Source organism: Antedon mediterranea, chromosome 10 (assembly GCF_964355755.1).
Source record: "Antedon mediterranea chromosome 10, ecAntMedi1.1, whole genome shotgun sequence".
NCBI classification, from domain to species: domain Eukaryota; kingdom Metazoa; phylum Echinodermata; class Crinoidea; order Comatulida; family Antedonidae; genus Antedon; species Antedon mediterranea.
Window position 1 is genome coordinate 19,284,939 of NC_092679.1, and position 13,503 is coordinate 19,298,441.

Consider the following 13,503-nt stretch of genomic DNA (forward strand, 5'->3'; position numbering starts at 1 on the left):
GTACCTGAAGCTGTAGACTGGACATTGCTAGTAATGAATCCAGGCATCAAACACATACAAACTACAAACCTAAGGCATATACATACATTCAGCTAATAATTGTGTAAAATTGTCCAAGATATTCATAAAATATTACACATGAATTAATGACTATTTAGGGTATTTTGAATGATTTCGATAATTTATTAACGATATATACTTAAATGTTTCCGCAAACATTTCAAAATAATCTTTTGATGGATGGGGAAAATGTCTGGTCGTGAACCGACATTACTGTAATGGATGAAAAAGGTTATTGCGTAAAACAAAAAATGCAAAGTAATGCAAACTGGTTATGAGTGTATGATTAGGCGGCCTGGGCATAAAAGTTTAATAGTGTAGACAGAGCTGAGGGTCTCCATTAAAAGGGGGTTTTTAACTAGACAAGTGGACCAGTAAAATTATATTTTTACTGGTCCTCCACTCCTTTTCGGCCTATACCCTCATATTTTTGAAAACAATAAATTTATGCTGCCCAGATTAATGGAAAATCGCAACATACTCTGTATAGAAATTATGCTTTTTACAGATATTATTATTATTATTATTGATATTTAAATTTTATTATATTGATTATAAAAGATTTTGTTGAAATTTTGAAAGATTACTTCTTATTCAACTGGTCCACTAAGCATTCAACTGGCGGACCAGTGTTAATTAAAACACTCTTAAGCTCTGTCTACACTATCAAACTAGTTGGACAAAAAAGTGTGATATGCCTATATATGGTAATGATATGCTTAAATATGGTAGTGATATGCCATCATCATGTCCATATATGGGCACATCACATTTTGTTATCACATAAAGTTTGGTAGTGTAGGCAGAGCTTTAGAGGGTGCAGGATTATACTGGATTCCTAATAATGGTATTTAGCAATGTCTTTGTGTCAAAGTGTGGGCTAAACTAATAGGGGTGGGATTATACTCAATCTAGGTCGTATACTATGGAACGCCGTTTACGCAACATTTTGATGATATGAATTTTATGACGCGATATGTGAATGAAATGCATCGATATGAATTAAATGGTGCGATATATGAATGAAATGTTTTGAATTGAATGCTTTGAATTGAATATTTTGAATGAAATGTTTTGAATGAAATGTTTTGAATGAAATGTTTTGAATGAAATGTTTTGAATGAAATGTTTTGAATGAAATGTTTTGAATGAAATGTTTGAATTGAATTGAAAAGTCAAACTATTGGTGGCGTATGTCATTCTCGCTCGCGATTATTTTCTCAACCTCTTAGGCCTAAGCCTGGGTACCCTCATCTCCTTTCTTCCACGCTGCCTTTACAGAGAATCCTAACAGACCTGGGTTCGGAAATATGTATTCCAATGTTTCAGGTCTGTTAGAGAGTCTCTGTAAAGGATTCATATTGATGACAGCGTTGAAAGGAGATGAGGGTACCCATGCTTAGGCCTATTAAGAGGTTGAAAAAAAATCGCGAGCGGGAATGACATACGCCGCCAATAGTTTGACTTTTCAATTCAATTCAAACATTTCATTCAAAACATTTAATTCAAAACATTTCATTCAAAACATTTCATTCAAAACATTTCATTCAAAACATTTCATTCAAAACATTTCATTCAAAACATTCAATTCAAAGCATTCAATTCAAAACATTTCATTCATATATCACGCCATTCAATTCATATCGATGCATTTCATTCACATATCGCGTCATAAAATTCATATCATCGAAATGTTGCGTAAACGGCGTTCCATAGTATACAGTAGTATACATAGTGTGAAATGTATTCCAAGATAGTGTATACATTATACCTAATGACTGTATACATTACTGTTGAATTTCTTTCAAAGTCAGTAAAGATCTTTTTGTATTTGTGAGGTCAAATGTAACTTGTTTACCTCATAGAGGTATTAGTTTATTTTATAGTATATCTCCAGGTTTAAAATTGCCTATTGTTGATATCAGACTGGTAATAAAATACTACTTTTTTAGAAAGTAGGAAATCAGAAAGAGTTGTAAAAGAAGATCCTTTAACGATTGGCGATATAAAAATACTTTTAGATAGATATTTATTATCTATTTAAAATATAGTAAAAATCTTCACAATTTATATTACAATTATGGTTAATATTCAAATTTTTATGATTTGTTGATGACAATATCTACAGTTCTGTTTATATTATAACACATGCAGGTTCAGGGAATTCTACTTGGGGCGTACGTTTCCCCTTTTGACAGTTAAAATAAAATTGTTACTACTTTTAGATATCGATTTTTTACAGTCTTTTTAAGTACTATGTTATCGCTCGCCATTTGACAAATTCTGGATGATCCACCCCTGATTCTTTAGGATATTTTATATTTCTTAAAAGCAACCCATTCAGTGCCTCATAGATTCTTTTTATTACAATTAATAACTATTTATTTTGATTTGTATTAACTTGATGTACCATAAATATATATGTTTTTTTGTTGTTGTTAATGTAATCTTGCTTTAGTATAATTTTGAGTATAATACAAATGCAGATACGAGACACAATAGGCCTCCATACTTTAAAATAAGGGAAAAGAGAAGTGTTGTAAAGTCCCAATAGGCCTCCATACGTTGAAATAAGGAAAAAGAGAAGTGTTGTAAAGTCCCAATAGGCCTCCATAATATGAAATAAGGGAAAAGTCAATTGTTGAAAAGTCCCAATTTAAATCTTAACACTTACCATAAATGCATCCGCCCCTGTGTCTGCCTCAAGAGGTCGCAGCACACCAATATCTAAAAGACTGTTGCACAGTGAGATGGACGCTTGCCGGACATCTGCCTCTGTGGACGGCGACTGCACCGTCTGGTCAACCACTGACGAACATAGCCAGTCTAGCAATCGTTTCCCTGTAAAAATAACACGTCCGTGGAAATCATTTATAATTGCAGATTGGATCTTTTCAAATGAGCCCTGCCGTTTAACACGGTACATTGTGGGATACTTCGCACTATACAACACAGTCCGAGTTTGTCTAAATCTACAGCCTGGTACTAAATGGAACCAAGCACCTCCAAATATATAAAAACTCCCAACAAGTATTTACTAAATAAACATTCCTTTTATCTATGTAACGTTTGATTACTATGAATTATAAGTTTGATAACACAATCATAATTAGTCAGGTTCATATGATTTAGCTACGTAAACAAATGCTTTTCTTAAAACATAAAGAATGTTAACATATGATTTAACAAAGTAAATATAAGAGTTATGCGACGCAAGAACTATGATATATGAGCTCAATTAAGTGTTTACATCCAGTTTGGGAAAAATAACAATATCATAAAAATTATTTAATAATAATAATAATAAATACAATTTTGCCAATTATTTTCTATTGGCACAGGCATTTAGTTCCTATTATCATCAGCATACTGGAAGATAACGATAACTCCTTACTCACACACTGTACCACTATCACATTTGTCTAACCTTCAAAGTTTACTGTACACACCGGTGAACACAGAAAACGCTGACAATGCCCTGTGTTTGTGTAAATTCCGGAGTTTTGCTAGGCAATGCGAAAGGGGTACAGCATACATACGGATTTCTAAACACAGGGCTTATGGAATAATTTTAAATGTATATATTGATGAACAATTCTATGTAGTTAAGTTCTTATGTTATGGAGACTCTGTTGCTTTTGGGGTCCCCAGGACATTTTGATGTCGAATAAATAAATGAAATAAAACGATAATTTCTCATCTAAATGTTGAGAAAATTATTCTGCCAATTGTATCTCGAAAATGTTTAGCCATCTTGATCATACTCACTAAGAGGAAAAGATTTTTAGTAGTGTTTCAAAATACTAGATTATGCTAAAAAAGATTGATTATTTGTTGTATGAATTTTGATTATGAATATTAAAATAATAATTAGATAATCAAAAGATGGATTGTCACTCATATGCCTTTGATTTTAAATAATAAACAAACTTAAATTTCTGCTAAAATTGGATAATTACAAGATGGATCAATTGTTATACAAATTTTGATTTTTGAATATTAAATACACTGAAAAAAATATGTGGTAGAAGTGTATGCAAATTACTCTCACTATTCAATTTTAAACCAACAATGGCACTGGTACAGTAGTATACAAGTGCCACTTACCTGGATAAACTGAAAACAGCCCTGTCTCTCCAAACAGGGGATGCATTTACAAAAAAAGAATTTGACATGTGGCATGGTTCCCACTAGAGGATGCAGTTCTCAGATGAAACCATTAAGCAATACGGGTGCCCTCTTCAGAAAGAGAGAAGGCTATTGTCGGTTTATCCAGGTATGCTAGGCACGAAATGATTCAACTTACCAGCAAAATTCTCCTGATCTTTACAGAGGGCTCTGAAATTTAACAGTGATAGCTTCTGTTTTTCTGCAAATCCTTCCAGAGCTCCATCCTTTGAACTTAGTGCCGATTCAAGTGATTTCGAAACTCTCAAACTTCTATGTTCATTTAGCTGTTCCGGTGACATCAGACGCGATGTTGACGATCTAACTAACCTGTCTTCGGTGCGCTTTCTGCCAAACCTACGCATAGTTGTCGCATCTCTTGAATAAGGTTTTGCAGTGAATTTAAACAGGTTTAACGTTTGTGGACGTTTACGAGGGAATGATCCAGTGGCAGGGTCAAGGAATGATATATCTGGCATAGAGAAAGCAGATGTTAAGATGTCATCATCGCTGGTGTCTTCTCCTGCTAGAGGAAGACTCTGACCAAGCTTAGCACTTTCAGGGTCTCTACCTTCACTGAATGTCCTCTTATAGAATGGCTTTGCCGTCCGCTGCTGCACATCCTCAGAAGATACTGTTTTCTTTATTAAGCTAGGATCAATGACTGTTTTTAATTTTTCTTTCAGACTTTTCCCGGCAGATGATTTCTTTCTCTTTTTACCTCCACGTTTAGAAAGAGACGGCATCGTCGCATAACCTGAAAATATAGTTGATTCAATATCTGGACTGAGACCTGCCTGTAAACTTGGAACCAACATTGGTTTTTTAAAGGTTGTGTCGTCGCAATCGAAAAAGACATCTGAATCCGGAGATTTGTCTTTTTTACTACCTTGGAGATCATAAGAACCGGCAAGAATCCTACTCTCGTCGTGTGAAGAGACTGTATGGTTCTCCATATTCAAATCATCTTCAACAATATCTATAAAGGTATTATACTTCAGTTGGTAATAAGGCACTGGACTGGTCAACGATTCATCTTTTGTATTAGATTCATCTTTTGTAAGTGACTGAAGATCAGACTCTGACAAAGTTGGCAGCGATTGCTTCCAGAAAGAGAAGTCATCAAAGGACTCATCCGTCTTGTCAGCATCAGCTACCAACAGATCATCCATCAATATCGATTTATCTGGTGCATGAAGATCCTTTTCATTTGATTCTGCTGTAACATCCTGATCATTGTCCATAACTATCTGAATATCCTCTGTTGCAACGGTATGGTCAATGAAATCATCAGAGGCATCTCCATTTGTTTGGTCTTCACTACCAGTTGAGCAAGAATTATTGCTATTTTTATCGGGCAGTACTGTGGTTTTTAACTGTGAAACAGCAGAAATACCAGATGTTATTGTTTTGTTAGTTAAAACCTTTGATAAATTGTTAGTACAAAATTTATCAGAGTTTTCTTTTGTTAGATTATCAGTAATGTTAGTGCTCTCGCGTCTACTATCAATGTTAATTACAGGTGTACGCTCATTTGCATTAGCCACCTGGGTGTTATTCCTATCGGTAGTATTAACAGAGGTTTGTTTCCCTATTTTAACTACTTTATTCTTCTCAATCAGATCTTGTTTATCACTTTCACTGACATCTGGTGTCTTGGCGTTCCCCTGCATGTTGGCTAATACTTCAACACTCATAGACACAGAATTATCTGGACATACTAAATGGTCATCTTTCGTGTTAGAGTTGTTAGTAGTAGGTTTAGTTTTAATTCCTATTATACCTGAATCATCAGTGTTATTACTTACTGATGCCTCTTCGTTAACAACCTTTGCATTGTCATTAGCTTTGGAATTTCCCTTTTTACGTAAAAAGCTTCTCCTCCCATCAGCCTTTCCACTTTTTTGCTTAGCAACCGGTTCAAAATCCAAGTCACTTGAAAATGTCACATACTCGATCGTCGCAAAGCTTGATTTGTTTGAATTATCAATTGAACCTTTCTGAGCGACGCTTAACGGCACCCGCTTATTGTCACCGGAATTACGAGTACTACCTGACATGTCTATTTTTGTTATTTCCGATGGCACATTCTGTTTTGTTTTGCTTTGCACGCCTTTTGTAATTTCATTGGTTATTCCACCACCAGCAAATAAATTCACAGCATCTTTGTGTTCATTGTGATGACGGCGTTTACTTTTATGAGACGAGTCATGGTGGTGTTTAACTTTAAACCGGCCACTAGACTTCGACAGACTGTGACGGAGCCCTCCACTTTTAGATCGAGGGACTTTCTCATCGGTTCGACCGGTTGAAGTTGAATGACCTGCTGGAGTTTTTCCTCCTTCTTTACTCTGATTTTCTCCCATTTTAATCAGTTATTAAAACAATTAAACATATTGGAAATAGATTAATTATTCTCTCATTTATATTCACCCTATAAAAATAGAATATTCTTCATGAAAATGGGTCAGGTTTTTTAATAGCTGGTAAACAAAGACATGCTATTCAGATATTCAAAGTTCAAATAACAGATTGAATACACTAGGATGTAACGATATATGCCAAGTTAAAAGCTCAGTAATCCACTGAAGGTTTGCCTATTGTGTTCAGTTCAAAATTCAATGAATGAAGTCTTTAACAAAATGCTTTCCTTGTGTGGTTTACCAAATCATATGCCACAACTTGATCGACCTTTTCTGTAAAAAAAGTAAATAAATTGTTATGTTATGTTATGATATTTATAATAATTATGAATTACACAGTAATATATATTTACAGTAAATTTGTGTTAAATCCACACAATTTTTTTTTTACTAATGTTTGATCTTTTTTGGTTTAAAGCACTTGTGCTTATTTTGTATCCTATTCCATTATCATATTTTATTGTATGTGTATGGGGTTTTCTTTATTATGGAATAAAAATGTTGATGATTGATTGAAATATAATAATTTACTTAGACTTTTATGACAATAATTTCATTTTAAATAGGTTTTTTTTAGGATACAGCAATATTTATCTATAATCTTTTCTACAGTATACCAGCATAAAGAACCAGCATCACAGAACGAACCAGGATTTCTATAAAAGGCAAGGAGCTATTTATATATCAAAATAATTAAATATATAGATTAGGAGACTGTATGCATGGGTGGGGTCATTACCAAAACAGAATAATAAATACAGGATGAACATTTGAAAATGTTGGTGATATAAACAATTAGTTTAAATATTTGTTTATATTATAATAGACAACTAATTAAAAGAATTTATTTTTAAAAAGGGTGACAACTTTCCTACTAAAACAAGAATGGTAATTTTTGTTGTTACCATTTTTTCTAGTACTGTATTTATGGTAATATTTTATAAGCACTAAATCACTGTATTAAGTGTTACTTATCATTTGCCATTGGATGATTCTAATTAATTATTATACCAACCACAACATTGTCCTACTGTAAAGTAGATGGCACTACATTACATTTAGGACTTTCCTAACATTGGTTTGCAATATAAAATTATAGAGGGCAGTAGAGCATTTTAGAACTTTATCATCCCAGCACTCCTGACAATCAATGGTAACCAATTAAAAAAATTAATTCAAAAATATTTTGATAATTTAAATTAAATTTCAGTATATCACCAGGTAGTTTTGAATTCATGTTCTGTGCCTGATATGTTGATAAATAATAACAAATTTATTTTTCTTACATTGTATAGAAATTTTAAATGTTATCTAAGAAAAAAACGTTCACAATTTCATTAATTCTATGTGTTGTCTTGGGGTTATATTATATAGACCATGGAAAATTGATTGCTGTTTTATATTCTCTTATTCGGTTAAGTTATTCATATCAAAGTATATTTATGATATAATAATGCATCTAGCCTCAAGCTATTCTGCATAATATTAAGTAAAAAAAAATTTATATTGCTATAATTCTGCTACACAATTATGACATTGAATAGCATTCATATTACATTACAGTACATTATGTTTCTCTAGGAAATAGAGTAGTATAGTTGGGAGAGATTGAGGGTTGATCTGCATTATAATTTGTAAAGTGAATTTTTGGGGAAATGGGGGCAGGGGGAGATGGGGGCAGGGGGAGATGCAGTGTCAGGGAGAGAAGGGATGTCAACTCATCCAATGATACCACATGTCAATTTCATACAGCACAGTAGATTCTTTACACAAACCATCAGTAGTGTTGGGATATTGGTATTCTATGAGTTGAGTGGCTGAGCGGTTAAGACAGTGGAATCGTAAATATGTAGCCATCATCAGCAAGGGGTCTATAGGTTCACTTGCTCCATGGTTCTGGTAGTAGAACAAGTCTTCTCAGATATAAGGACTATAAATCGTTTTACTTAGTATATCTTTCGATACGAGTAGGGGGTTACTCCGGTGTACTAGTACATCACAGCCACTGATCATAACTGGGCCCTCCTGGAGACCAGTATTTGACTGAAGGTTACCCAGTATAAATAAATAACAAATTCAAATTCAAATACTACAAAAACAAACCTACTTTTTCTTACTGTACATGATATGATAATGACTAAATTTCCTAAGTAGACATCTAAATTGACATATCTACAACACTGTGAAGCAATTCGTGTCTTATACTCAAATTACAACATGCGATATACATTTCTCTTATAGGTGATATTTGTTCTCTTTTAAGAGAAGCTGAAAAGACAAGTGTTCTATTTGAATGCTATTGATTCTCATCAGAGACTGTATTGATGTGGCTTGGTTCGTTAACAAATTATGAAATACAAGCTGACATAATCTAATTCTCGTATTAGTATATCAGCCGTAATCAAAGTTTGTTGCAGATTTTAACACATTGAATAAAGTACAGTATGTGAATGGTAATGTAGAGCGAAATCATACAGTCAACTATCACCAATTGAAATCTCTTATGACTCGGATGCAGAATTCTTGCTTCCCTTTGAAAATAAAAACAATACAGATTCCAACTTGGAAAAATGAAATAACGTGAGAGACGGGATAAAAGCGTGATCAAACTAAGGTGATCTATTTTAAAATATATGGCAATATGGAATATTGGAATTCGTGGTAGATTATGGAATATTATAAGTAGCTTGTACGACAATGTTAAGGGGCAAGTAAGATTTGGTGACATTGAAACACAGTCTTTTGATATAGAAGAAGGTGTTAAGCAAGGGTGTGTCCTTTCCCCAACCCTGTTTTGCATAATAATGAACGAACTCACTAAATTATTACGAGAACACGCGTTAGGTGTGCGCATACACGATATCTGCCTTGGTAGCCTTTTTTGGGCCGACGATATTGTACTTTTAGCAGATAGCGAAAAAGAACTCAATAAAATGTTAGATTTAGTATCCTTATTTGCTAAAAAATGGAAATTTAATTTTAATAGTGAAAAGTCAAATGTTTTGATAATAGGCCAGAATCTGAATAGCGAAAAACTTTGGAAATTGGGGGATACTTTTATATCTGAAGTTGAAACATATAAGTATCTTGGTGTATACATTTCTAGAAATCTAAAAGACAATTTCCACATCAATCAAGTTATTAAAAAGGGCAATAGGATCATTGCGTACATTAAATCTATTATAGATAGACTCAACAATTTTGATCGTGTTGTATATGGAGATATCCTTTGGAGAAGTATCGGCCTTCCGACTATTAACTATGCTTGTGCTGTATGTGTCAATACAAATACTAAAGACATACAAAGGATTGAGTCTCTTCAATTACAAATGGCGCGAACAATTCTTAAAGCGAGTAGAAGCACTGCAAAAGAGGCACTTTATGGCGATCTAGGTTGGCAACCAATTAAAGTAACTCAGGATATTTTTAAAGCAAAATATATAAGAAATGTTATGTGTATGGAAATGTATCGTTGGCCAAAACTTATATTAAACACAATTATTAGACATAAGAATTTTAATTCAAGGTACCAATTTATTAATGAATTTGAAAAAACTTGTGATTATATTAAGTTCGATTTCAATGCCATTCTTAATGATATATGTACAGGTACTGATATTGATATAAACTGGGTCAAGCCATTTGAAAATACAATTAAACAATCGTATTCTACTTTTTGGAAACAAGAAGTATTAAGAAAATCATCTTTGCTTGATTACTCTTTGATAAAAGAGTCACCTAGCCTAGAACCTTACCTACTGGATAAAACAGATTTTTATGGCTCAAGTTTAAAATTTAAACTTCGTATAAACACTTTACCACTTGGAAAAATTACAAATAAGTGGAACATTGATAATCTAAATGACAAGTGTAAGGTTTGTGGGTCAGGTGAAGAAGATGTTAAACATTTCCTGTTTATTTGTAATAAGTTACATTGTATTAGAATGGAAGAATTACAAACACTTCAACATAAACTTATTGCAATAAATTGTGTAGATACTTGGGTAAATTTTATTTCTGGTGACCTATCTATTAAGGTTCAATATGTCCTAGGAAGCACGTTATTCCATAAAAATAACTCTCACGACATTTATGCTGTATTTGACAGTTATTGTAAAATGTACACAAGCCGTGCTTGGAAATTAAGAAATGCAATTGTATTACAAATTTGAACTGTTTTATTTTTTAAAAAAAAGTGTTTTCTTTTCCATTGCTGTTGCAAAATTAGTAGTTGTATATTAGTGTAGTTTTAGTTTGTAAATAAGTTTTGTAATAGCGTCGAGTCAAATTTTATGTCTATCTCAAATATGTTTTATTTTCGTTTCAGTTTTTATTTTTCATTGTTTTTGTATTGAATTTTGTAATTGGTATGGACGCACCATCTACGCATGTGTGCCACTGTTAAAAAAGTGTTGTTCCAAATAAATATTATTATAGTAGTAAAATACTGAATTATTTTAGAAAATCTTAGCATCTACCGGCATAAAGTAAACAATAATGTAGGTTTGACCAGCACTTTTCCAAGCGTTGCACGCCAATTAATATTTGCATATCTCAGATAAATTGTACCTTTAGCAAAGTTTCAGGATTGAAACTCCTGTGATTAACGGAAAACCTGGGAGGTCTGACATAGCAATGTTCAGTTTTAACACACCAGGTTTGTAAAACCGCAGTATATAAAATTATGAACCCCTAAATCTACTGTTTCATTATCATTGTTAAATATAAAATTTTCATCAAGAATAACAGATTTATACTTGCCAATTTAGATTAGAAAACCACTATCAATCGTACAATAATAAACACTTTTTTCAGAGCACAGAAGCAATACAGCTCAGTAGTTTGAATACATTAACCAAATACTGCAAAAATCATATGTATTGAAAGTGTCTTATAATGCTTTTAAAATTATAAAACACTTGAAACTGAATAAAATAAAACGCACAATCAGTTGAGTAGCAGGATATAAAACAAATTGTACTTAAGTGGTGATATATCTATAAAATCCATGGTGATTATTTGTACCACATCAAAAGATTATAAAACATAAAAATAAGAATCACACTGTCATTGTCAATTTATCGTGAAGTCACAATTTGTATACTAATAGTTTACATTGCAGCTACAGTTGTAGGAAAATTTATCAATGTTAAAAAATGAAACTTTATTAAATTCATGGGTCAATTTTATTACAAACTATAAAAGAGATATAAATAGAAAAAAAATTAAGTGCCTGAAAAATGTATCCATAGTGTTTTAAAGGCAAATACGTTTTATTTTTTAATTTGTTGATGTTAATCATAAGTTAGAATTACATACGGTATCTGGTCTTGGTTTTTTGCAAGAAATAAAATAAAAGCACTCAGAAACCGAGTGAAATCAGAGGACGCATGTTTTATTTGTGAAGTTATTATACACCGATTTTTCTGTACTGTAAGTATATACTGTACCCATTCTATTTTGCCAAGTACAGTAATAAGAATATAATATCTAGTAACAACCTTTCCTTTTTTAGCAGTCTGTCTAGAAAAGGTAACAAGGTTATCAGCACAAAAGTGTATAAAATATGATGGTCTAACTAGATACAGTTGAAATGATTGAAAACATTAGAATAAACTTGCGATTTCTTTTATATATGCACCAAGAAAATGTTATAAAATATTAAATAATCGCGATCATAGTATTTATAATGGATACTATACTATACTATACTGTACCAATCATCGTCGTACATTACAAAGTAAATTTTTACAAAACTCATTTATAAGCCGATTCGGATTTTAATAGACAGGAAATCAGAGAGATAGCATAATGGTTTAAAATGCAATAAGATGAAATAACACTATTTACTTTTAAGAGCGTTTGAATGCAAAATATGGAAGTATAAGACTAAGACTAAAAGATCATGTCAAAAATTTGAAAGCTTTTTTTTTAGTATAATTATTGATTCATGTTTACTACAGTAATTTAAAATTTGTATGAAAAAGTGGAAACTCATATTTTTATGCCAATCCATTGTTTTTAACAAGATTTTACAGTATATATTTATATTTATATATATCTGCTAACTTTTCTGGCTGTTTACTTTATCATTTTGATTTAGCTTTTCGCTTTTTTTTTGTATCTCCATAGAGATCCAGCCACTGATACCCACAGCATTGTCATTTGTTTCAGTAATTTGCCTTTGGATTTATATTTATATATATATATATATATATATATATATATATTCTTTATTTTCCCCTTGTACTTGGGAAAAAAAAAATGTTGAGGTTTGGTGTTTTGGTGTTTTTATTTATGTTTTTATCTGTGTCTATTTTAATTGTTATTATTTTATGTATTTGTTCACTCATAAGCCAGAATTGGCTGGTCTTTAAATAAATAAATAAATACAAAAAATACCTGAAATTGTAGCAGTAGTCACTCCAGTAGAAACACTTTGACATAATTCATAACCAAAAAAAGCTACGTCGTCATTAAATGCTAGGCTACAGAAAATGCTCACGCAAGGATTGACGACACAAATGACACAAGGGAACAGTACAGTATGTTGAAGCAAAACCATTGCTTTAATTTATGATACAAAATGTAAAATGTACTCTACCTTTATCCTTGTTGATGTCTGAACAGCAAAGAACTGACTAGGCCAGAGATTCTCTGCAAATAGAATAATAAAACTTTAATACTTCACATACTGTACTGGTATAAAACCTTTAATACAAAATTTTGTTTGGACAATTAACCGACTGTACTGTACTGTACACATGTCAGTATTAAAGCCAATTTATACAGAAAAGCAGAAACGGTACGCATAAAAACGATGTGTAGCTTGTTCCATGTAGAATCTGTATCT

General features: G+C 32.2%; 2 protein-coding genes across 3 annotated transcripts in view; one reads left to right on the plus strand and one right to left on the minus strand.

Annotated features, from left to right (window-relative positions):
* Positions 1 to 13,503, minus strand: part of LOC140061166 (uncharacterized) — a 57,073-nt gene that overhangs the window by 37,802 nt on the left and 5,768 nt on the right. The window contains exons 2-5 of one of the 2 annotated variants that reach the window (XM_072107646.1): positions 13,255 to 13,307; positions 6,036 to 6,923; positions 4,367 to 5,603; positions 2,735 to 2,901 (exon numbers count right to left, since the gene is read on the minus strand). In XM_072107646.1, coding sequence (XP_071963747.1) covers positions 2,735 to 2,901; positions 4,367 to 5,603; positions 6,036 to 6,593 — 1,962 coding nt within the window. In that variant the 5' untranslated portion in view covers positions 6,594 to 6,923; positions 13,255 to 13,307. Of the gene's footprint in view, positions 1 to 2,734; positions 2,902 to 4,366; positions 6,924 to 13,254; positions 13,308 to 13,503 lie in introns of both variants that reach the window. The other variant, XM_072107645.1, reaches the window with a different exon arrangement.
* Positions 9,284 to 10,822, plus strand: LOC140061297 (uncharacterized). The gene has a single exon (XM_072107806.1). It carries the CDS (start codon positions 9,284 to 9,286, stop codon positions 10,820 to 10,822), a length of 1,539 nt encoding a protein of 512 aa, XP_071963907.1.